General features: G+C 38.0%; 1 protein-coding gene across 1 annotated transcript in view; it reads right to left on the bottom strand.

Annotated features, from left to right (window-relative positions):
- Positions 1-25,436, bottom strand: part of SEC23A (Sec23 homolog A, COPII coat complex component) — a 72,107-nt gene that overhangs the window by 28,113 nt on the left and 18,558 nt on the right. Inside the window, exons 8-13 of the mRNA XM_009211444.2 lie at positions 15,449-15,607; positions 13,905-14,020; positions 6,741-6,864; positions 4,538-4,618; positions 2,960-3,049; positions 1,393-1,499 (exon numbers count right to left, since the gene is read on the bottom strand). Of these exons, the coding sequence (XP_009209708.1) occupies positions 1,393-1,499; positions 2,960-3,049; positions 4,538-4,618; positions 6,741-6,864; positions 13,905-14,020; positions 15,449-15,607 (677 nt within the window). The remainder of the gene's footprint in view (positions 1-1,392; positions 1,500-2,959; positions 3,050-4,537; positions 4,619-6,740; positions 6,865-13,904; positions 14,021-15,448; positions 15,608-25,436) is intronic.

Here is a 25,436-nt window from a genome sequence, read left to right as displayed (position 1 = left end):
TTCAAATGAATAATGTATCCCCGTGACATTGTTCCAGGACGTGAAGTCAAAGCAAGGTAACAGAACAGGACAGTCAATCTATGTACAACCCTGTGCTAAGTAATAGATCATCCAATACAACTAATATTCAGTTCAAATGTTGTGTTCATGTCCATCACTCATCAAAAGTCTTAAGATTTTCAAGAATGAAGCTAGAGTTTAAGTACAGTTGATGAAAATGAGAGCTACAAATGCCTTCCTTGTCCATTGTCTAGACCATGACTAAACTGGGTAAGTTTACTGATCAACACTTTCCCTATCCAGACAACCAAGTTCAAGACAAATAGAAATAAAGACCAAAGCCTGTTCATTTCTAGATTCACCTCATCTAAAAATCTCTTCCTAACTAAACTCATTCCACAATTATTTTCCTTTTGTTTTATACTTCACAAATATATAGAGATACCAAAGTAGCAGCGAAATAATTTATTCCTAATTCCTAATAAAAAGAAGCGTACTAAATTCAATTAAATTTGTTGTCTCTGCAAATCCTGGGCAAAGATGTTACACAAAATACTACCCTATAATTGAATCTGTTAGATACAGACTTTACCTTTTGTGGTCTCAACAAGTGCTAGTCAAAGTGTGGTATGTGAACCAGTGCCACGAAGTCAATAGAGGAACTGACAATAAATATTTAGAAACTGAGCAACTTCACAAAATAATCTTGTATCTTATTAATCTAATAACATAAAACAGGGAGTTTGTTTTAAATCACTGTTTAAAATTTCATTTTTCTAGTAATTCATTTTTATTGTATTTAATAAAAGCATCTGTACCCGAAGGATTAGGGGAAAAACCACAACTGGCCCTTTACCACAGACAGTGTGAGGACTACTCTATACCACACCGTCATATAGCAGGAGGCTAAGTATGTTCACGGCTTCTGCATTCATACTCTCCCACAACAGAACCTACCCCACAAGCAGAAGCTGAGTAATGGCTTAACAGATGAATTAAATGACTAATAAAACTTGAAAAAAATAGCTAAGAATTTTTATCACTAGTTGAAAAGTAATGTGATTAATTAATGTGCTGTCATATATATAATGGATTATATATATTATTATTGACTATTATAGGTAAATGTTTGATTCTTCTCCTCTCACAGGAATGAGGTAAATAATATTTTGAAGGGTGTGTCTTAGAAGTACTTTTTAAAATTGCTCTTACAGTTCTTAGTAATGAATATTGTAGCAAATAAGCTGGGTTAAAAAGAAATAAATAAAATACTATTAGTCACAAATATTCACTTGCTAGTCATGGATGTCACCCAAAATAGGAATCCACTTTGGAAACACAACCTAGATAGTTGTGATATGAAAATCAAATCTCTTAACAAATACAACTTACTTCCTAGCAATGGTGGTCACTCGGATGCGTCTCTGCCCACTTGAATGCTGATACTGAGTCACAAACTGGATTGCACCACGCCCTCCTTGAGGAATTGGAGCATTATGCTGTATAAATATAATGGAGTAAAACCTAAGCAAATTTTACTATGTTGTTGTCATATAATCACACGCTGCATGTCCTAGCACTAAAAATAATTCATTCTAAAATTGATTAGAAGGATACTTATTTCCAATGCATTCAAAACAATTATAATTTGTCACACAGAAGGGAGAAATTAATTTGGGAGAGGAGGAAAATACTCAAGAATGAGAGAAGTCAGTCCTGCTAGGAAATCAATTTTCAAGTAATATATAAGCAAGAGGGACATGAAAGAACAAAGAAAAGGGAGAGCACAAAGAAATTAAAAGATAAGACGTAAGTGAGGTCATTTAAGCCAAACTGCACAGTTTGGATATCCCTTATCCAAAATGCTTGGGTCCTGAAATGTTTTGGATTTTATATTTTTTCAAACTTGGGAATATTTGGCTTATACCAATTGAACATCCCCAAATCCAAAAATCCAAAATCCAAAATGCTCTCCAATGAGCATTTTCTTTGAGTGTCATGTCAGCATTCATAAAGTTCCAGATTTTGAAACATTACGGATTTCAGATTTGAGATGTTCAACTTGTAACTGGATAAAGAGAAATTGAGCTAAGTCCTCGTCCCCTAGGTATAGAAGATGAAAGCAGAACTTTTAGGAACATAATCATATGATGAACAACCAACCAATGAAAGATTAATAATGCGAAGAAACTAATAGCAATATATAATAATTATCATCAGAAAGAAATACAAGTAGTCAATAGGAAAACTTTATTCATGCCTTCTGACAAGACATTCTTGCTTTGTTTTTGTGTGTCATTTTGTTTTGCTTTTGTCAATAAGAGTCAATATATTTCTTATAAATTTTAATGTTTAAAAAAAAACTATTGCACCTGCCTTAGGAAAGCTGATTGTTAATATTTTATGGTTCATTTTATGCCTAAAAACTATTAATAAATAAGTCAGTACTTTATATTATTCTTCAATGTGATTAACTACCTCCTGTGGCAGAAAAAAAAAAATGTTCCCAAATATGATTACTTTCCAAACTTTTTCTATGGATTTTCACATATGAGACCTTCTTGTAGGAAGACTCATGTATCATATACACTTTGTGACAACTAGAAAAAGCTAGACATCTAATTGCAAAAATGCATAAGTAGAAGGGAATTTTAAGTAACTGCATTTATCCTTCAAGTTTATATTCAAAAAGAAAGAAAGAAAGAAAACAGACTAAAAGTTGTGCTATCCAAGGTTTGGCGTTCGTAGGTTTCCCTGCATTTCTATTACAATATGTCTCTCACCAAGGAGTTTAGCCTTGAAAAATAAAAATAAAAATAAAAAACAAATATAAATTCCAATACAGAAAATAAATTTTGGGTTATATCTACTATAGGAAAAAAATATATGAACCATTCATGGTCTAAAGTAAGTACTTATTCAAATGTACGTTTTGATATTCAGATGTAGAAAGTCATACCTGATTGACAACCTCAAAATATATGGCTAAGGTTGTAGTGGGACTAAGTCCACATATCTTCCACTGACATGTGCCACCTGTTCCTATCTCCTGTAAAATAAAATAAAGCATGTTTGAAAGTTAGAGACATAATTTATTAATTTTATATTAAGGTGAAAAAGGAAAAAGACCATAGGGAAAAAAAAGTCATGTTTCAAACTAATTCAATGATGTTAAGAGCTTAAAATATGTTAAGACTATAAGTATATTATAAAATAAAGCATTTTTTACATAATAAAAACAAAATAATTTTTACATAATAAAAGTAAAATTCAAATTCTTGCTAAGTAAATTACAAAAGTATTAATATAAGTTCTTCATACTGTTGTCGTTAAAAACATATGCTATTTGGCCAGGCGCAGTGGCTCACACCTGTAATCCCAGCACTTTGGGAGGCTGAGGCAGGCGGATCACAAGGTCAGGAGATGGGGACCATCCTGGCTAACATGGTGAAACCCCATCTCTACCAAAAACACAAAAAATTAGCTGGGCATGGTAGCAGACACCTGTAGTCCCAGCTACTCATAAAGCCGAGGCAGGAGAATGGCATGAACCCAGGAGGTGGAGCCTGTAAGTGAGCCGAGATGGCACCACTGCACTCCAGCCTGGGCAACAGAGGAAGACTCCGTCTCAAAAAATAAATAAATAAAAAATAAAAGCATATGCTATTTAATGAAGTAATTGCAAGTAACGTTATCCTTCTATCCAACTACTGGATCTGTATAAAGAGGAACTGATTTAATATATAATATATGCATTTACGAACACATGTTCTCTGGATGAGAATTGTTAAGCACTCTGATTCCCAAGAAAATGTCATAGATATAGATAGATAGGCCTTTACCATGCAAACTGCTTATATATATTAATTTTTTAGCTTTGCCATTTTTAAAGTTGATTACCCACTTTGTATTATTTGTCCCATCATCCTCTCTACAGCTACATTTTACAGTGCATTATACTTCCATTAAATTGGATAAAAAGAACATAAAGAACTGAAATTCCAAATCTGGCTAATTTGGTTACTTTTTTGAAAATTCTGGTAACAAAACTCAATTTAGAGCTAATTTTGACTTTCAGAAGTCTCCAAATTTCCAAATCATTAGTTGTTTTTTTTTTTTTAGGTACACTGGGGCAAGACATAATTTAGGCACAAAAAATAGAAGACTGGTGACAGTACAAAAATTTTAATTAGGGGTAGATGGGAAAAGGGTATGCAGAAAGAGCAACCACGAATGGAGGTATCCCAATGGAAGCTGAACTACATAAAACAACCAATATAAGAATTCTGAAAGGAATGCTATAGGCTGCCACCCCAAGTTTTTGTTGGTGCTATCCTGTGCATTCACTGTATCTTCTTTTTTTCTTCTTTGGCGGGGATAATGGGTGGGGAACAGGGTCTCTCTATGTTGCCTGGGTTGGTCTCTAACTCCTGGGCTTAAGCAATCCTCCTGCCTCAGCCTCTCAAGTAGCTGGGATTACAGGTGCAAGCCACAGTTCCTGGCCCTATATTTTCTTTTTAGAATAAACACAACTTACATTTTCAGACACACAGGGTCCTTTAGAATTGAGCGACACACAGGGTCCAATAGCTCCTGAAATCTTTATTTCCCTTGAGGTCTGCAAAATAAGAATATAGCATATTCGGTTTCCTCAAAGGTAAGTTCAAATGTTCAACTACAGGTGTATAAGAATATAAGATATTCATCTATATTTAACACTCAAAGCCAATGAAAATACACTAACATGAAAAATAATCAATGAGCACTTCTATGCTCACTGCCAAATTAAAAATCTGGCACCGACCTAATTTTAATCTTCTATTTCCATTAGCACATAGAAGGTCTCCATTTGGGAACCTCATCCTGACTTCACACTCCTACCTACCCACCCAAAATTCACATATCCTAATCCAAAACCTTAGACACCCTATTCTATTTTTCCTCCCAGAGAAAATCTGTCACCAAGATTGGTCTCTACCCAGTCTCTCCTGCCACCAAAATTTAAGCTATCACAATACCTTCTAACTAAAAAAAAAAAATTAGAAAGCCTGCTTTTCTTACTTGAGATTCTTTTACCTGACATGCGCAGAATAGCACTGTCAGATGAATCTTACGCAAAATACCTAATATGACACATATGTCTGCACACTACAACCAGCTCCCACAAATTTAAGCTATTTCCCCTCATTCCAATACAAAGCATCTACGCTCACTGGGCAGTTTTCTCAAACATACAATGCTGATTCTCACCTCTATGCCTCTCCTCACACCAGGTTCCTGAATAAAATGCATTATCCTCTAACATCTTAAAAAAAAAAAAAAAAACTGTGGCCAGGCACGATAGCTCATGCCTGTAATCCCAACACTTTGAGAGGCTGAGGCGGGTGGATCACCTGAGGTCGGGAGTTCAAGACCAGCCTGACCAACATGGAGAAACCCCGTCTCTACTAAAAATACAAAATTAGCTGGGCATGGTGAAACATGCCTGTAAATCCAGCTACTCAGGAGGCTGAGGAAGGAGAATCGCTTGAACCCAGGAGGCAGAGGTTGTGGTGAGCCGGAATCACAACACTGCACTCTAGCCAGGCAACAAGAGTGAAACTCTGTCTCAAAAAAAAAAAAAAAAAAAACTATAAGTCACACTCCTCTAGAATAAATTGTGTCCTATATATGTTCATTTTTCTTCTCTAAACCTTTATAGCATTTTTATAATTATTACATCATTCTATCACATGCACTGTTTTCTTTTCCTGCCTCTCTATCAAGAGAATGCTAAGTGTCTCTACAGCAAGACGTGTACCTTAGATATCCCTAGACATCTCTGTAATTTCCCACACAATGTTGGGCATATAGCAAGCATTCAATAAAACAAGTTTAATAAATATTTAATGAAAATTCAAAATTAATGTGCTTAGAATTAATTTAAAAATAATCAATTAGGATTAGAAGCACTTAGCCTTTGGGTATTTTAAATCCAAATTTGAAATAAATGATAGAATTATGTAATAACAACTAATCATAAAACAATTACTGATTATCCAAAGGTAAAAAACAGTTTCCTCTTAAGTTAGATAACAATTCCCATCATTAACCTGGCACTAACATAAATAGATTTGGCTCTACAAAAGATAAAACAGGCCGGACATGGTGGCTTATGCCTGTAATCTCAGCACTTTGGAAGGCTAAGACAGGCAGATCACCTGAGGTCAGGAGTTTGAACCAGCCTGGCCAACATGATGACACCACGTCTCTACTAAAAATACAAAAATTAGCCAGACACGGTGGCACACACCTGTAGTCCCAGCCACTCAGGAGGCTGAGGCTGGAGAATCACTTGAACCCAGGAGGCGGAGGCTGCAGTGAGACAAGATCATGCCACTGCACTCTGGCCTGGGCGACAGAGGAAGACTCTGTCTCAAGAAATAAAAAAATAAAAAAAAAAAAAAAGATAAAACATACTTTAAAGAGTTAAGCCCTATATAAAGAAAAAAATAAAAGTTAAAGAATTATTTTACCAATATTGTTCTACTTTTCTAACAATTGTTCAGAAATGCTCAAGTAAAGTCTCATACATTGAATGATGACACTCTTCTGGTGAAGAAAATCTCTAACTCAGGTTTAAATAAAAAATAACCACAATTTTGAAAGCAAATACTAAATTTGATTAATGACACTTTAGAATTATACTCTATAAGTTGTCTCTTGATAGCATATCACACATGCCAAGTTTTGGTTCTTACCTTTATTTCTAGTGTACCACCAAAGCCCATTTTAAACTGTCCATGCATGTCTTTGGTAAAGACTCTTTGAAAAGTTTGTTTGAATAAGGAAGTATTGAAAGAATCACCCATTACCATGTATCCTCTGCATGGAAAGAATAAAAAAAAACACTTGACACAGTTACTGAGTCCGTGTGTTAAAATCGTAGAAGAAAATTACCTCTCAAGACTACCAATAAATTTTAAAGATATTTTCCAAAATGTGCTGTATTACTCATTTTTAATATTCAAATATATATGAGAATATCCTCACCCCACAAATAATCTCAATTCCAAGGATAACAGAGTGCCCTTAACAGTTGCATTTGTCCTTGGCAATTTTTAAAAAACTATTCTTTAAATAGGCAATATATCCATTATATTACAAAATTCAAAAGGTACAGAAGAGTATATAGTAACAAATGTTCTCCACATTGGTAAAGGTACCTGACAGTTTCCAGCATGCATTCTCTCTTTTTTTTTTTCAGACAGGGTCTCACTCTGTCGCCCAGGCTGGAGTGCAGTGGCACAATCACGGCTCACTGCAGCCACAACCTCCTGGGCTCAAGCCATCCTCCTACCTCAGCCTCCCAAGTAGCTGGACTACAGGTTGCACCAACACGCCCAGCTAATTTTTTTGTTTTTTTGTAGAGATAGGGTTTTGCCATGTTGCCCAGGTTGGTCTTGAACTTCTAGGCTCAAACAATATGCTCACCTCGGGTTGCCAAGGTGCTGGGATTACAGGCATGAGCCACCCATCCGGCTCATTCTCACTCTTAAAAACGAGTATGTGTGTGTATGTATATGCATGTATTGCCTGTGTCACATGAAATATACATGTTATACCGAGCAAATGAGAATGGAAGAAAATTAAGAGAGTATTTTCACTTTATACACTTACTTTAAATTTTTTTCAATAAGCATATACCTACTTTTTTAATTTAAAAAATGTTTAATATTAACTTGAAAGTTAAAAACTATTTTGATACCATTCCTTCTCTAATAGATTGGCAAAAATCAGTTTGACGGCAACATATTATGTTGGTGAAGCTATGGAAAAACGGGCACTCTCATACACTTCTGCTGGGACTGCAAAATGGTACAACCCCAGTACAGAGCAACTTGATAATATCTAACAAAATTATATATGGATTTCCTCCTTAATCCAGCCACCCCACTAACAGTAATCTATTCCAAAGATATTGTAACAAAACAAAAACAGAGAAACAAAATACATTCACAAGGTTATTCACTGAAGCACTATTTGTAACAACAAATGTTTTTGTTTCCTTTTTTCCTTGTGTTTGAAATATCGTATTTCAAACACAAACTCAGAATAACACAAAACTGAAAACAATCCAAATAATCATGTAATTAGAGACTAGCTGAAAAAATATTACATCCACACAATGGAGTAATACACTGCTACAGACTGATTTCTAGGATATAAGTGAAAAACACAAAGAGGGGAAAGATGTGTAAAATATTCTGTTTATATAAAAGGGGGGTACACATATGCATACAAATATTTAGACACACTTGTTCACATTTTTAAAATACTTTATTACTTAAACATCAATAAAAGATACAATCAAAAATTGAAATAGGCAAAAGAATAAAACTGATGTGTTGTAACTAATTGACCATAATTTTATTTTTGATATCATTAAAAGTTTTTATGTTATCTCTGATGCTTATTAGAAATTGCATCCTTTTACGTTTTTTAATGTTACTGGTACCTACATTTATAATTAAACTTTGTACACTGACCTTGATCCAGAAGTCTTGCCAACTTCACATATTAATATCAATAGTTTATAGATTCTTTCAGATTTTCTACAAACATGTTATCTATGATGATCTAACTCATCATTATACCTGATAATACATCCCATTTCTCTGCTCCCTTTTACAGTAAACCTCTATAAAGGAATTGTCCACACCCTTACATCTATCTTCCAAATAAATCCAAAATCCAACTACTTCCCACCATCTGTACTACCATCACTTGGTATTCTTACATCCCTATACTCTACTAAAGACAAATGAAGTCAGCGATCTTTTTAAACCATTAAGTCAGATCATCAAACTCCTCTGATGAAAACTCTCCAATGCCTTCCCATCTCACTAAAGGTAAAGTCCAAAGCCCTTTAAACAGGCCTTTGAAACCTACCCTCCTCACTCACTCCATTCCAGCTACTTTGTTCTCCCCTTGCTATTTCTCAACATCACAGGTACATTCTCTTTTTTATTATTATTTTTTGAACCCAGGTGCCACTCTGTCACCCAGGATGGAGTGCAGTGATGCAATCATGGCTCACCACAGCCTGGACTTCCCAAGCTCCAGCAAACCTCCCACCTCAGCCTCCCAAGTAGCTGGGACTACAGGCACACGCCACCATGCCCAGCTAATTTTTGTATTTTTGGTAAAGACAGGGTTTCACCATGTTGCCCAGACTGGTCTCAAACTCCTGAACTCAAGCAATCCACCCACCTCAGCCTCCCAAACTGCTAGGATTACACAGGTGTGAGTCACAGCGCCTGGCCCCAGGTACATTCTCAACTTTGCACTTGCTATTCCTCACTTGGAATACTCTTACTTCATATACGCACATGACTCACTCTCACTTCCTTACATCTTTGCTAAAATATCACCTTCAATAAGGCCCTGCCTATTCATCCTATTTAGAACTGCAAACCCCAATTCTTCTTTCCTGACCTTTTTTCCTTCCCAATGCTATCACCATCTGACATCCTATCTACCATACTTATCCCATCTCCTCTCATTAGAACTGTACGATCTAACTAATGTGGCTAGTTAAATTTAAATGTAAAGCAATTAAAATTAAACTTTTAGTTCCTCAGTCATACCACATTTCAATGGGACAGCACAAAGAATATATACACTGGGAAATTATACGGAAGAGTCCTGCACTAGAAGATAAGCTCCATGAGGGCAAAGATTTTTATGTTTGGTTCAGTGCTTTACTTGCAGTGCCTTGAGCAGTTTGCTACATAGCAGGTGCTCATTCATTTTTATTAGATGAATGAACTGAATAAATAAACCTGAGAAAGGGTGACATATCTAATCGATTTTTAAGCCTAATTATTTCAAAAATAATAACTGCTCATGGAAGAGGAAAGAATATCTCCCAGGTCATTCTATGAAGACAGTTATCCTGATGCCAACACCAAGCTAAAGAAAACTACAGGCCAGTATCTCCTATGAAGATAGATGCAAAAATCCTCAACAAAATGCTAGCAAATTGAATTTAGCAACAACAAAAAGGATTATACACCATGACCAAGTGAGATTCATCCCAGAAATGCAAGGTAGGTTTAAAATCCAAAAAGCAGTGCAATATACCATATTAATAAGGACAAAAGCCACATGATCATATCAATAGCTATAGAAACAGCATTTAACAAAATCCAAAAACACATTTTCATGAGTTTTTGGAAGGGAACTTATTTAATCTGATGAAATCCACAGCTAATATCTTCTAATGGTAGAAGACTAAACAGGGCTGGGCGCAGTAGCTCATGCCTGTAATCCCAGCACTTTGGGAGGCAGCGGCACGTGGATCACCTGAGGTCAGGAGTTTGAGACCAGCCTGACCAACATGGTGAAACCCTGTCTCTACTAAAAATACAAAACTTAGCTGGGTATGGTGGTGCATGCCTGTAGTCCCAGCTATTCGGGAGGCTGAGGCAGCAGAATCGCTTGAACCCAGGAGGTGGAGGTTGCAGTGAGCAGAGACTGTGCCACTGCACTCCAGCTTGGGCAACAAGAGGGAAACTCCATCTCAAAAAAAGAAAAAAAAAGACTAAACAACTTCCCCCAAAGATCAAGAACAATACAAGAATATTCACTCTCACCATTTTTAATCATTTTTAATAGACATTCCAGCCAGGGCAGTTAGGCAAGGAAAAGAAAAAGCATGCAGATGGGAAGGAAGAAGTAAAACATACCAATTTGCAGATGACATGATGTTATATAGAGAAAATCCTAAGAAGTCCACAGAAAAACTATTAAAACTAATAAACAAGTTCCACAAGTTTGCAGGGTATAAAATCAACATATAAAAATCAATTGTTGGCTGGGCACAGTGGCTCATGCCTGTAATTCCAGCTCTTTGGGAGACCAAGGCAGGCAGGTAACTTAAAATAAATATGAAAATTAGCCAGGCATGGTGGTACATGCCTGTAATCCAGATACTTGGGAGGCTGAGGCACAAGAATTGCCTGAACCTGGGAGGCAGAGGTTGCAGTGAGCTGAGATTGCACCACTGCACTCCAGCCTGGGTAACACAGCGAGACTCTGTCTCAAAATTTAAAAAATTTAAAATTTTAAAAACTCAAGGCATGGTGGCTCAGGTCTGTAATCCCAGCACTTTGGGAGACTGAGGCGGGCAGATCACAAGGACAGGAGTTCAAGACCAGCCTGGCCAACATGGTGAAACCCAGTATCTACTAAAAATACAAAAAAAAAATTAGCCGGGTGTGGTGGCAGGCGCCTGTAACAGTCCCAGCTACTTGGGAGGCTGAGGCAGGAGAATCACTTGAACTCGGGAGGCGGGTCCAAGCCTGGTGACAGAGCCTGGGTGACAGCGAGACTCCGTCTCAAAAAAAAAAAAAAAAGAAAGAAAAAGCATGAACTAGGTTTCATCAAAATTTAAAACTTTTGTGCTGCAAACAATACCATCAAGAAAGTGAGGGAGGCCGGGTGCAGTGGCTCACACCTGTATTCCCAGCACTTTAGGAGGCCGAGGTGGGTGGATCTCTTGAGGTCAGGAATTCAACACCAGCCTGGCCAACATGGTGAAACCCTGTCTTTACTAAAAATATAAAATAGCCAGGCATGGTGGTGCACACCTGTAATTCCAGCTACTGGGGAAGCTAAGATAGGAGAATCACTTGAACCCAAGAAGCAGAAGTTGCAGTGAGCCTAGACTGCACCACTGCACTCTAGCCTCGGCGACACAGTGAGACTCTGTCTCAAAAAGAAAAAAGTGAGGGAAAAAACCCGTAACAGAAAATATCTTTAAGTCATATATCTGATAAAGGAATTTATATCCACATAACAAACTATTTTAACAATAAAAAGAAAATCAATAGCCCAAACTAAAAATGCGTAAAGAATCTGAATAGACATTTCTCCAAAGATACACACATGGCCAGCAAGCACATAAAAAGATGCTCAACATCATTAGTCTTCAGGGAAATGCAAATCAAAACCACAATGAGATATTACTTCACACTCACTTGGACAGATATCATCAAAAAGACAGACAATAGGCTGGACACAGTGGCTCACACCTGTAATCCCAGCATTTTGAGAAGCAGAGGCAGGAGGATCAAGCCCAGAAGTTCAAGACCAGCCTGGGCAACAAAGTGAGACCTCGTCTCCGCAAAACAAAAGTATTAACAATTAGTTAGGTGTGGTAGCATGTGCTTGTAGTCTCAGTTACTCAGGACGCTGAGGTGCGAGGATTGCTTGAGCCCTGGAAATTGTGGCCGCAGTGAGTTATGATTGCACACTGCACTCCAGCCTGGGTAACAAAGACCCCATCTCAAAAAAATTAAAATACAGACAATAACAAGTGCTTACAAACATGTGGAGAAACTAGAATCCTCATACTTTGGTAATGGGAATTTAAATTGGTACAGTCACTTGGGTAAACTGTTTGACAGTTCCTCAAAATGTTAAGGACGGACCACTACATGACACAACAATTCTGCTCCTAGATATATACGTAAGACAAACGAAAACACAATCTCCACACCAAAACTTGAACACAATGTTCAAAGGACCATTATTCACAGTAGCCAAAAAGTGGAAATGAAACATTCATTAGCCGATGGATTCCTAAACAAAATGGGGTGTATCCATCAAATGGAATACTATTAAATGCACTTTGACCCCTTGTTCTCTTTTTACTCAGCAATAAAAATAAAATAAAATATTAGTACATTCTATAATATGGATGAACCTTGAAAACATTATGCTGAGTAGAAGAAACCAATCACAAAAGACCATTTGATTCATTTCTTTTTGAAACAGTCTCACTCTGTGGCCCAGGCTGGAGTGCAGTGGCACAATCTTCTTGGCTCACTGAAACCTCCACCTCTAGGTTCAAGTGATCCTCCTGCCTCAGCCTTCTGAGTAGCTGGGATTACAGGCAAGTGCCACTACGCCCAGCTAATTTTTGTGTTTTTTAGTAGAGATGGGGGTTTTGCCATGTTGGCCAGGCTGGTCTTGAATTCCTGACCTCAGATAATCCTCCCACCTCAGCTTCTTAAAGTGCTAGGATTACAGTTGGGAGCCATGGCGCCCGACTCTGATTCCTTTTTTTGTTTGTTTTTTGAGACGGAGTCTCACTCTATCGCCCAGGCTGGAATACAGTGGCATGATCTCGGCTCACTGCAACCTCTGCCACCCGGGTTCAAGCAATTCTCCTGCCTCAGCCTCCTGAGTAGCTGGGATTACAGGCGCCTGCCACTACGCCTGGCTAATTTTTGTATTTTTAGTAGAGACAGGGTTTCACCATCTTGGCCAGGCTGGTGTTGAACTCCTGACCTCATGATCTACTCGCCTCAGCCTCCCAAAGTGCTGGGAATACAAGCGTGAGCCACCGCATCCAGCCTCTGATTCCATTTTAAAAACTATCCAGAACAGGCAATTATCAGCTGTCTAAGGATGAGAGGGTGGTGAGAAGAGAAAGGAGGGAGTAATGGGAAGTAACTGCTAATGGGTACACAGTTTCTAGGGTAATGCAAATGTTCTAAACAAATTATGGTGATGGCTATGCATCCTGTAAATATACTAAAAGCATCAAATTGACATTTTAAATGGTAAGTTTATGTATGTGAATTTTATCTCAAAAAAGGTGTTAAAGTAATAAATCAAAATAATAACTTCAAAATATCAAAGTGAGCTTTAGAAACAGACCTTTATAACTCCATATTTTTTAAAAAATTTAAAAGTGTGCTTTACTGAAAGGAATATCAAAAACTACTAATAGATGTGTTGCCCTGAAGTACTGGGGAGATGCCATTTTTCCCTAAACGGTCATTATTGGTTTATATCAGTAAATGTCATCATTTGCTTATAATTACAAAAACTGTAAAAATTTAAAAACATACCCAGTAAGGTTGGGACAGCATTTCATCTCCAGGAGACCTGTCTGATCTAATGCACATGCATAGATATCAATAACATGGCCAGTTGTAGCAGCTCGATTAGCCAATGCTTCAAAATGCTACAAAAGATTTTTTTAATTAAAATAATATACAAAATCATCCTATACATCTTTTTTCAATTAACAAATCAAAATGACCTAAGAAGGACTAAAAGAATAACTCATCATAATTTAAATTATGGTTTGCTATTTAACTTTCTGTAATGTTAATAAAATTATGTAACAACTTCTGTGAGTCTGACATTTTCACATTTTTTTTCCTTAAAAGCCACTCTTTCTAGATAAACCCCTAGGTGAAGCCAAATTTAAAGAAAGGCATCTTGCATATTTTGTTCTTCACACACAAACATAGTAGAAAAACAACAGGCCGGGAGCGGTGGCTCACACCTGTAATCCCAGCACTTTGGGAAGCCGAGGAGGGCGGATCACAAGGTCAGGAGATCGAGACCATCCTGGCTAACACGATGAAATCCCATCTCTACTAAAAACACAAAAAATTACCCAGGCGTGGTGACAGGCGCCTGTAGTCCCAGCTACTCGGGAGGCTGAGGCAGGAGAATGGCATGAACCCAGGAGACGGAGCTTGCAGTGAGCAAAGACTGCACCACTGCACTCCAGCCTGGGTGACAGAGCAAGACTTTGTCTCAAAAAAAAAAAAAGAAAGAAAGAAAAACAATGGAGAACTCTCTTTCCTGGCTAAATCCATACCCAAGTAACAAAAACATCCAAAAATAGAGAAAATACAAAAAGCAGTAAGATAAATGAATCTAAAACCTTTTTTGAAAGGTTTAGAAGCTGTAACCAAGAAAAATTCCAAGCTCATAAAGGAAATTAGTTGGCAAGAAAGAAAAGCATCCACTAACAGTGGCAAAAATTATGTCATAAATTACTTTTAAAAATATAATACTGATGATATCAAAAAATACATGATACAGCACAAACTAAACTAAAACTGAACTCTAGAGAATTAAAAAATTAAGAGATATTAGCAAATAGAACCAATATAAGAGTGTCAAAAATCAACATTAGTGAAATGTACTTACACAAACCCAAAAAACGGGAAGTTAGATGAACATAAAACAACTTACAAGAAAATGATGGACTATTTAATCTATGAACAATATTCATATCTGAAGGAAATATTAAGGATTGTCTCTTGGAAATGAAAAACTGAAAAATGTAAAAACAACTTTTCCTAAACAGAAAGACATTCTTTAACATGAATATTAAAAAGGCATAGAATGTTTCTCTCAGTAATAATTTTTAAGGAGATACCTACTGACACCTACTATGAAGTGTTTAAATATTTCGAACCAGAAAAAGTATAACAAGTTATTAAGAAAAAATTAGTATTTCTCCAATTCTGAATACCAGTTGTAGTATCAAACTGTATAATATCAATTTCTATCAAAAACTATTTGTATTCTTTTGCCAGCAAATGAATACCTGTTTTCTAATAAGGCAAAAAGATTTAAAAGTCGAAATTACCTTAGTTCCCTTTTTAACATATTTGGCATTGTCTTTGTCAATGTCATGCCACGATCTTATAGGTGTCTTCAACTCATCTCCAACCACCATTCCAGGCCCCTGAGTAGCAGGACCGCCGATGAACATCATGATGCGAGCACCAGTGTTGGGAAAAGTACACTATTGAAAAAAGAAAGTCCAGGGTTTAAAACAAAACATACGGATATACATTTCTAACAATTTTTTATATATTCCTTCTAAATAAGAAAAAAGCATATATTTTCTAAGAAATAAAATAATCAAATGTTTACAATGAAATTTAAAAACAAAGGTATCTGAACAACTTTCTTGTAAAATCCTATGGTAAATAGTAGTACATTCCTAATTCTAAACTAATCTATGAGCCTAATCCCTATAAACATGGATATTTCTCCTGCTTAACTCATCTTAGACTGGGAAGAGTAGAGAGAGAAGTGGAAGAGTGAACATATTTTGTTTTGTTTTGGGTTTTTAATTTTCTTTTTTTACTATTTTTTTTTTTTAGAGACGACGTCACTATGTTGCCAACACTGGACTTGAACTCCTGGGCTCAAGTGATCCTCCCACTTGAGCTGGAATGAGAAGTGCATGCCACTGCACCTGGCTCTTCTACTTTTTTGTTGGTGTTTTACTTTTGTTTTCGATGTTTAGAACATAAGTATAATCAAAAAAAAAAAAAAAAAAAAGGCTGGGCGTGGTGGCTCACACTTGTAATCCCAGGACTTTGAGAGTCCGAGGCGGGTGGGTCACCTGAGGTCAGGAATTCAAGAACAGCCTGGTCAACATGGTGAAATCCCATCTCTACTAAAAATACAAAAAATTAGCCAGGCATGGTGGCAGATGCCTGTAGTCCCACCTACTCGAGAGGCTGAGGCAGGAGAATCACTTGAACCCGGGTGGCAGAGGTCGCAGTAAGCCAAGATCATGCCGCTGCACTCCAGCCTGGGAAACAAGGTGAGACTCAAAAAAGAAAAAAAGAGGCTGGACATAGTGGCTCACGCCTGTAACCCCAGCACTTTAGGACGCTGAGGCGGGTGGATCACCTGAGGCCAAGAGTTTGAAACCAGTCTGGTCAACATGGTGAAATCCTGTCTCTACTAAAAATACAAAAATTAGCCAGGTGTGGTGGCACATGTCTGTAGTCCCGGCTACTCAGGAGGATGAGGCGGGAGAATTGCTTGAACCCAGGAGGCGGAGGTTGCAGTGAGCCAAGATTGCACCACTGCACTCTAGCCTGGGCGATGGAGCAAGACTCCATCTCCCAAAAAAAAAAAAGAAAGAGGCCCAAAGCAGTGGCTCACACCTGTAATCCCAGCACTTTGGGAGGCCAAAGCGGGTGGATCACAAGTTCAGGAGTTCAAAACCAGCCTGGCCAATATGTCTCTACTAGAAATACAAAAAATTAACCGGGCATTGTGGCGGGTGCCTATAATCCCAGCTACTTGGGAGACAGAGGCAGAGAATTGCTTGAACCCGGGAGATGGAGGTTGCAGTCAGCCAAGACTGTGCCGCTGCACTCTAGCCTGGGCGACAGAGTGAGACTGTCAAAAAAAGAAAGAGAAAGAGAGAGAGAGAGAAAGTACGTATGACTTATATTTCTAGTCCAAGTGAATGGATTGAATACCCCAATCTACTTCCACTTCCTCACAAGGTGTCACTGAAATAAGAGAAAAGTTGTTGTTTTAGGCAGATCACTTGAGGCCAGGAGTTCAAGACCAGCCTGGCCAACATGGCATATCTCTACTAAAAAAAAATACAAAACTTAGCCGGGTATGGTAGCACACACTTGTAATCCCAGCTTCTCGGGAGGCTGAGGCAAGAGAATTGCTTGAACCCAGGAGGTGGAGGTTGCAGTGAGACAAGATCACACCACTGTACTCCAGCCAGGAAGACAGAGTGAGACTCTGTCTAGAATAAAATAAAGTAAAATAAAAAATAAATAAATAGGCCAGACACCGTGGCTCATGCCTCTAATCTCAACACTTTTGGGGGCCAAGGTGGGAGAATCACTTTAGCCCAGGAGTTCAAGATCAGCCTGAGCAACAAAAGGAGACCTGGTCTCTAAAATAATAATAATAATAATAATAATAACAAAATTAGTTGGGTATGATGGGACATGCCTATAGTCCCAGCTTCTCAGGAGGCTGAGGTGGGAGGATTGGTTAAGCCAAGGAGTTCGACACTGCAGTGAACCATGATCATGCCACTGCACTCCAGAGCCCAGGCAACAGAACTAGACTCTGTCTCAAAAAAAAAAAAACAAAAAGTACATAAAATTTAAAGATAGGAAATCATGGAAGCAGTAGACCAGAAATTTTGAGGAATTCAAACAACAGATTGTACTGGATTATCAAAAGAATCAACAAAACGTATCACAGATATCAAAAGTAAGCCAGATCTTCCCCAAGGTGGATGCCCAAAAAGCTCCATATTTGGAGTCAAAAAATACAAAAAGCAGCCATAAACCAAAGAAGAAACAGTGTTTATCTGTACCTCCAGATACAGCAGCTGATGACAGATTCTGCCATCAGCAATTCCTAAGAACCACTCTCTGTAGAAAGTAGGCCATCTGCCTGGAGAAGGGTCTTTGCATGAAAATAAGAGGCCGAGAGATACAGAACCAAGCACATATTACAATGGATATCAAAACAAACATGACAACTCTCAAAAGTTTCTGGAATTAAAAGCATTAAGAAAAATTTTAAAACCTCAATGGATGGGCCAAAAAGCACGTCTGAAGACTGAGTTAGATATATGCAAAACCAAAGCTAAGGAAATCTCATATAAATAGGAGCAAAGAAAGATATGAGGAAAAAAATAAATATATAAAGAAATATAAAGGTCCAGCATCAATGTAACGAATATAGAATAGAAAAAGAGAAACAAATTAAGCTGAAGAATGACAACAGTCTCTAGAATGAAAGGGTCTACCAAAACCAAACATAAAGAAAGAAAAAAATCAAACCTAAATACAGCCTAACAAAATTTCGGAACTCCAAAATTAAAGAGAACATTCTAAAAATGTCTAGTGAAAAAATAAGCTTTCCTAAAAAAAGAACAAGAATAAGACTACATCCAATTATCATCAATAAACTGTATGTCTATGTCAGAACACTAGAGAGGAATGACTTAGATTTGCAAGTGAAGATTATTTTGAAAGTAGAATTCTATAGCCACCCAAAATACCAATGAAATGAGAGGACCATTTTTTTTTAATGTTTGAATATGGAAGAACTCAGAATATTTATAAGAAACAAAAGACCAACTGGGTATGATTCAAAAGAAGTGACAGGATCCAGAAAAAAATGTAAAAGATATCCTGCAACTTTTATATATGAAAGTATCCTTCCCTGTGCATAATCGCTCTACTTTATTCCACAATTAATATTTGTATTGTCATATTAGAAATGCTATTTTATCTCTAATTTCTATAAGTAGTTATTGGACAAAATAGAGTACATTTTTTAACCTACACTACAGCTTCAGAAGACAATGTAAATGATATAAACTTCATGATAATTTTTTTTTTTTTGGAGACAGAGTCTTGCTCTGTTGCCCAGGCTGGAGTGCAGTGGCGCCATCTCAGCTCACTGCAAGCTCCGCCTCCTGGGTTCACACCATTCTCCTGCCTCAGCCTTCCCAGTAGCTGGGACTACAGGCGCCCGCCACCACACCCGGCTAATTTTTTTGTATTTTTAGTAGAGACAGGGTTTCACCATGTTAGCCAGGATGGTCTCGATCTCCCGACCTCGTGATCCGCCCGTCTCGGCCTCCCAAAGTGCTAGGATTACAGTCGTGAGCCATCGCGCCCGGCCTTTCATGATAATTTTTAAAGTCACATGATTAGCCCGGCACAGTGGCTCACATCTGTAATCCCAGCACTTTGGGAGGCTGAGGTGGGCAGATCATCTGAGGTCAGGAGTTCGAGACCAGCCTGGATAACATGGTGAAACCCTGTCTCTACTAAAAATACAAAAAAATTAGCTGGGTGTGGTGGTGGGTGCCTATAATCCCAGTTACTTGGGAGGCTGAGGCAGGAGAATCGTTTAAACCCAGGAGCCAGAGGTTGCAGTGAGCTGAGATTGCGCCACTGCACTCCAGCCTGGGCAATGAGAGCGAAACTCCACCTAAAAAAATAAATAAATAAATAAATAAATAAATAAATAAATAAAATCATATGGTTAACAAATCTGGAGAACAAGGAAAGTTGTCTTCTACTTATTTGTATACACCATTGCATACTGTTTGAATGTTTTCACAAGGTATGATTATTCCTTCTATAACTTTCTTAACTAATAACAAAAATACCCTCTTCATTCTGGGTATCTGAGATAACAGCAGTCATGTAAAGCTGAAAAAATGAAGAAAAGAGCAAATAAAACTATATACAGATACTTTCATAAAACTATGACACAAAGAACATCCAAACTTCAAATTTCCTATAACTGGAGGGAAAAACCCACTAAATCCCTGTGAACTATATCTCTCATGCTCTCATTACAAGTCTCCAAAAAGATCAAGGGCAGTTTGGGAAGAAGTACACGGAAGAGAGAAGAGGGAAGCAAATAGCACGCCTAGAAGAACAACTACAGATTCAAATGAAAACTTAGTAAGAGGCACTAAAGAAAAGAAAAAAACCAAGAGAATGAAAATTAAATAAAGAAATAAAAAGACAACTGAAATAAAAAGCAAGCAAAGAAGAGTCAATTTATATAAAATGGGAGTTTTTTTCTTTTGAGACAGAGTATTGCTGTTGGCCAGGCTGGAGCACAGTGGCATGATCTCAGCTCACTGCAACCTCTGTCCACAGGTTCAAGCAATTCTCCTGCCTCAGCCTCCCAAGTAGCTGGGATTACAGGTGTGTGCCACCACGCCCGGCTAATTTTTGTATTTTTAGTAGAGACGGGGTTTCATCACATTGGTCAGGCTGGTCTCGAACTCCTAACTTCAGGTAATCCGCCTGCCTCGGCCTCCCAGCAGTGCTGGGATTACAGGCGTGAGCCACCATGCCTGGCTGGGAGTTCTCAAATAAAATAAAACAATGGAATAGAACTACTATTTAAAGCTATAAGACAACTTTATAGGAAAAAATACATGTAACAAGGGCCTACCACATACTAGAGAAAATTAACCTGCAACAAAAACCCTACAACATAAAGAAAAACTCCTCAAGACCGTCAAGCAAAATGATCAAAAAATTTACAAGGGCCAGAAAATAAGACTGGTATCAGCCTTCCCAAAAAACATCAGCCAAGGTGGGAGAATCACTTGAGATCAGGAGTTCAAGACCAGCCTGGGCAACATGGCAAATTTAAAAATTAGCTGGGCATAGTGGCATGGGCCTGTAGTCCCAGCTACTTGGGAGTAGTCTGAGGCTGGAGGATTGCTTGAGACTAGGAGTTTGAGGCTGCAGTGCTGCAGTAAGCTATGATCACGAACTGCACACCAGCCTGAGCAACAGAGGCTCTGTTTAAAAAAAAAAAAAAAATCAAAACACATCAAGGTAAGAAAATAATGAAAAAGCATTTTCCAAAAACTCCAGGAAAAAACAATCAGAAGCAAGGCTTTTTATATCCAACCAAGCTATTCTTCAACTATCAGCAGCATAAGAAAAAAGTTTAAACATTCAACAGCCCAGGAAATTCTGTACTCTTAAGTCTTCTTAAGAAATTTACTAGGAAAGCCGGGCGCAGTGGCTCATGCCTGTAATCCCAGCACTTTGGGAGGCTGAGGTGGGCGGAACACGAAGCCAGAAGTTCGAGACCATCCTGGCTAACATGGTGAAACTCCGTCCCTACTAAAAATACAAAAAATTAGCCGGGCATAGTGGCAGGCGCCAGTAGTCCCAGCTACTCAGGAGGCTAAGGCAAGAGAATGGCGTGAACCCGGGAGGCAGAGTTTGCAGAGAGCCGAGATAGAGCCACTGCACTCCAGCCTGGGTGACAGAGCGAGACTCTGTCTCAAAAAAAAAAAAAAAAAAAAAAAGATTTACTAGAAGATACAAATAAAACTTACAGCAAAGAATAACATAATCACACTAAGGGCAGTGGAGGGGAATAACCCATTTAACTTATGAACATTGTATTTTGTACTATATATTCTCAGAACACTAAACAAATATTGAGCCTAACTCCTAAGCTTCTTTCTAACAGAAGTATGAGCCAGAAACTCTGAAACTATTCTAGATAATCTAGGACTGAGCAAATAAGTAAATATATTTGATAACGGGAGCAGGTTTCTCATAGAGAATGAGTTACAAATATGGAAAAGTGGGAAGGAGAGAATAAACCCTGTGGTATTGAATTGAACATACTTGAAAGAATTACTGGTTTTTAATATAAATTTTTTTATTTTAATAGAGATCATAGATGTATACTGGAGTATGTAGACATATATGCACACACATATACTTATAATTTTATATACATATATAGATACACATATATGCATATACATTTTTTTCTTAGCTCCATCCACTTGGACCTAAAATTAATGACACCCAGGGTAAGGGTGCACATGAAGCATTATCTTCTACTTGGTAGAATCAAGGCTAAAAGGAAACAGGGCTCCTAAATGGTTCATTTCAGGTCCAGAGCAGGAAAAGGATAAGATGAGCCCTGAACATCTTACTATACCAGAAAGGAAGTATTTAAGCAAACATGCAGCATTTAATAAGGACCCAGAAGCAGCTTGAAGAGGCTCCCACTAGCCAAATCTGGGAAAACCTAAGCATCAAAGTAAATAATGACAGTAAAGGAATATATCTTGTTGTATAAAATAAGAATATAAGAATCCACCCAGTGTGTATTCTGTATGTATTTACATATATATGTGTGTGTGTGTGTGTATAAGTTTATATATATATAAAAATATGTAAATGGGAGAGGAGAAAAAGCTCTTCCTCAAGTAGAAAGCCAATTAATAAATGTAGAAATGATGGAATTAGCCACTATTTGGCATGCATCATAATAATAATTGATTAGAAAAGACTCATCAATGGATGCTAAACTAGTGATTAAAACTTTGCTGAGTACACTGGTTATTCACATATTTTCAAGGTATCTCCTAATAAGATATTTATAATTACAATAAGAAAACTTGTAACTTTACAGTGGCAAAAACAACCTTAACCAAGTAAGGAAAGTTAACATCAGCAGTAATGAAACAAATCAGCATGGGGGTTTCTAATATTTTGCAATATTTATTAATTACAAAGGGGTAAAAAAGAGTAATTTTAAAGTGGAGAGCCCTGGCAGATACAACCTTAATGAATGACCAAAGTGAATATCATCAGTAATGGAACAAATGAAAACCATGTGCCACCTGTAAGATGCAACAATAAGAACACAGCATTACTTCTGCGATATTCCCCCCAAAGATGCAAGACCCGAACCAAATTACGAGGATACTTCAAGACAAACTCAAATTGAAGAATGTTTTACAAATAACTGGTCTGAATCTTCCAAAGTGTCAAGATCAGGAAGATTAAGGAACTGTTCCACGCTGAAGGAGAGTAAATAGATATAGCCATAAATGCAGAACTGAACTAAATCCTTTCAGTAAAGGAAATTATTGAGACAACTGGTAAAACTTGAATGGGGTCTGAGAATTAGCTGGTCGTAATGTATCAGTGTTAATATTTTAATAGTTTTATATTGTGGTTATATAGGAGATTATCCTGGTTCATAGGAAATATAAAGTTTCAAGAGGTTGGGACTATCATATCAGCAACTTAATCTTGTGAAAGGAAAATAAATCTTGGGACCCCAAAATTATTAAACAAAAAGGAAAAGTCAAGCTGGAAACTGCTTAGGGCAAACCTATCTCCCATTCTATTCAAAGTCATCCCTCTGCTCACTAAGATAAATGCATATCTGATTGCCTCCTTGGGGAAAGGCTAATCAGAAACTCAAAAGAATGGACCTACGTGTGTCTCTCACCTACCTGTGACCTGGAAGCCCCTCCCTGCTTGAGGAGCTTCCAGGTCCCACCTATCTGGATGGAACCAACATAAATCTTACATATATTGATTGATGTCCCATGTCTCCCTAAAATTTATAAAACCAGTTGTGCTCTGATCACCTTAGACGCATGTCATCAGGACCTCTAGAGGCACAAGTCCTCAGCCTTGGCAAAATAAACTTTCTTTTTTATTTTTTTTTTTGAGATGGAGTCTCACTCTGTCACCCAGATTGGAGTGCAGTGGCGTGATCCTGGCTCACTGCAACCTCTGCCTCCCGGGTTCAAGTGATTCTCCTACTTCAGCTTCCCAAGTAGTTGGGAATACAGGCACCTGCCACCACACCTAGCTAATTTTTTTGTATTTTTAGTAGAGACAGGGTTTCACCATGTTGGTCAGGCTGGTCTCAAACTCCTGACCTCAAGAGATCCACCCACCTCGGCCTCCCACAATGGTAGGATTACAGGCGTGAGCCAACGCACTAAGCCCAAAATTAACTTCCTAAATTAATTGAGATTGTCTCAGATATTTGGGGTTCACATTCTCAAAGTTTGGAGAAAAAAAAATTATTTATATACTTCTTGTACCTTTTCTATAAATTTGATAGCATTTCAAATTTTTTTACAAACATTTTAAAGAAACAATTTTGTTTTGTTTTGTTTTTGAGATGGAGTCTCTGCATGATCTCGGCTCACTGCAACCTCCACCTTTCGGGTTCAAGCGATTCTCCTGCCTCAGTCTCCCAAGTAGCTGGGATTACAGGCACGTGCCACCACGCCCGGCTAATTTTTTTTTGTATTTTTAGTAGAGACAGGGTTTCACCGTGTTAGCTAGGATGGTCCTGATCTCCTGACCTCGTGATCCACCCTCCTCAGCCTCCCAAAGTGCTGGGATTACAGGCGTGAGCCACCGCACCTGGCCACTATTTTGTAATTCTAAAACTAAGATACGTATAGTATAAAATTTTCAAATTCTACTAAAACTCCACTTATTGCACCACTGTTAATATCTGGGTGAACTTCTTTCCAGAATCATGTCTGTACAGGATATATGCAAAACAATACATAAGACAATACACTGTAGGAAAACACTTCAAATAGATAAAATCATACACTCACTGTCCTATAACTGATTTTTTTTTTGACTTAATATTCTCTTGTACATACCATTTCCTATAATACTGGGAAATATATTTTTTCCTCTCCTTTCCTGACACACAGCTCCTAAAAGCCTTGGAATCTGTAGAATAAGACTACCTTTTATTTTTTGTTTTTGTTTTTTGAGACAGAGTCTCACTCTGTCACCCAGGTTAAAGTACAGTGACACGATCTCAGCTCCCCGCAACCTCCACCTCCTGGGTTCAGGCAATTCTCCCTGCTTCAGCCTCCCAAGTGGCCGGGATTACAGATGCCCACCACCATGCCTGGCTAATTTTTGTATTTTTGGTAGAGATGGGGTTTTGCCATATTGGTCATGCTGGTCTCGAACTCCTGACCTCAGGTGATCTGCCCACCTCAGCCTCCCAAAGTGCTGGGATTACAGGCATGAGGTGCCCAGCCAAGAGGGCCTTCTGTATGCTAACAAAATGACTCCCACATAGCTTCAAGATGGGGGCTGGTCACGGAAAAGACTAAAGCATGATTAGAAGGTTGAGACTTTCAGTTCCACACCCCCAACCTCCAGGAGAGAGGGGATAATGGCTAGTGATGTAATCAATCACGCCTATGTAGTGAAGCCTTCATGTAAACCCAAAAGAACACAGTTTGGAGAGCTTCCAGACAAATGAATATGTGGAGGTTCTTGAAGGGTGGTACCCCAGAGAAGGCACAGAAATTTGGAACCCCTTCTCCCACACATCAGTCTATGCATCTAGTCCATCTGACTGTTCATCTATATTCTATGTAATATCTTTATCATAAACCAAGAAACATAAAGTGTTTCCTAGAGTTCTGTGAGCCATTCTAGCAAATGAATCAAACCCAAGGACAGTGTTCAATTTACAGCCAGTCT

This window comes from Papio anubis, chromosome 7 (assembly GCF_008728515.1).
Source record: "Papio anubis isolate 15944 chromosome 7, Panubis1.0, whole genome shotgun sequence".
In the NCBI taxonomy this organism is placed as follows: domain Eukaryota; kingdom Metazoa; phylum Chordata; class Mammalia; order Primates; family Cercopithecidae; genus Papio; species Papio anubis.
Note: the sequence above shows the minus strand (reverse complement) of the source record. Positions and strands in the feature narration are given on the sequence as shown.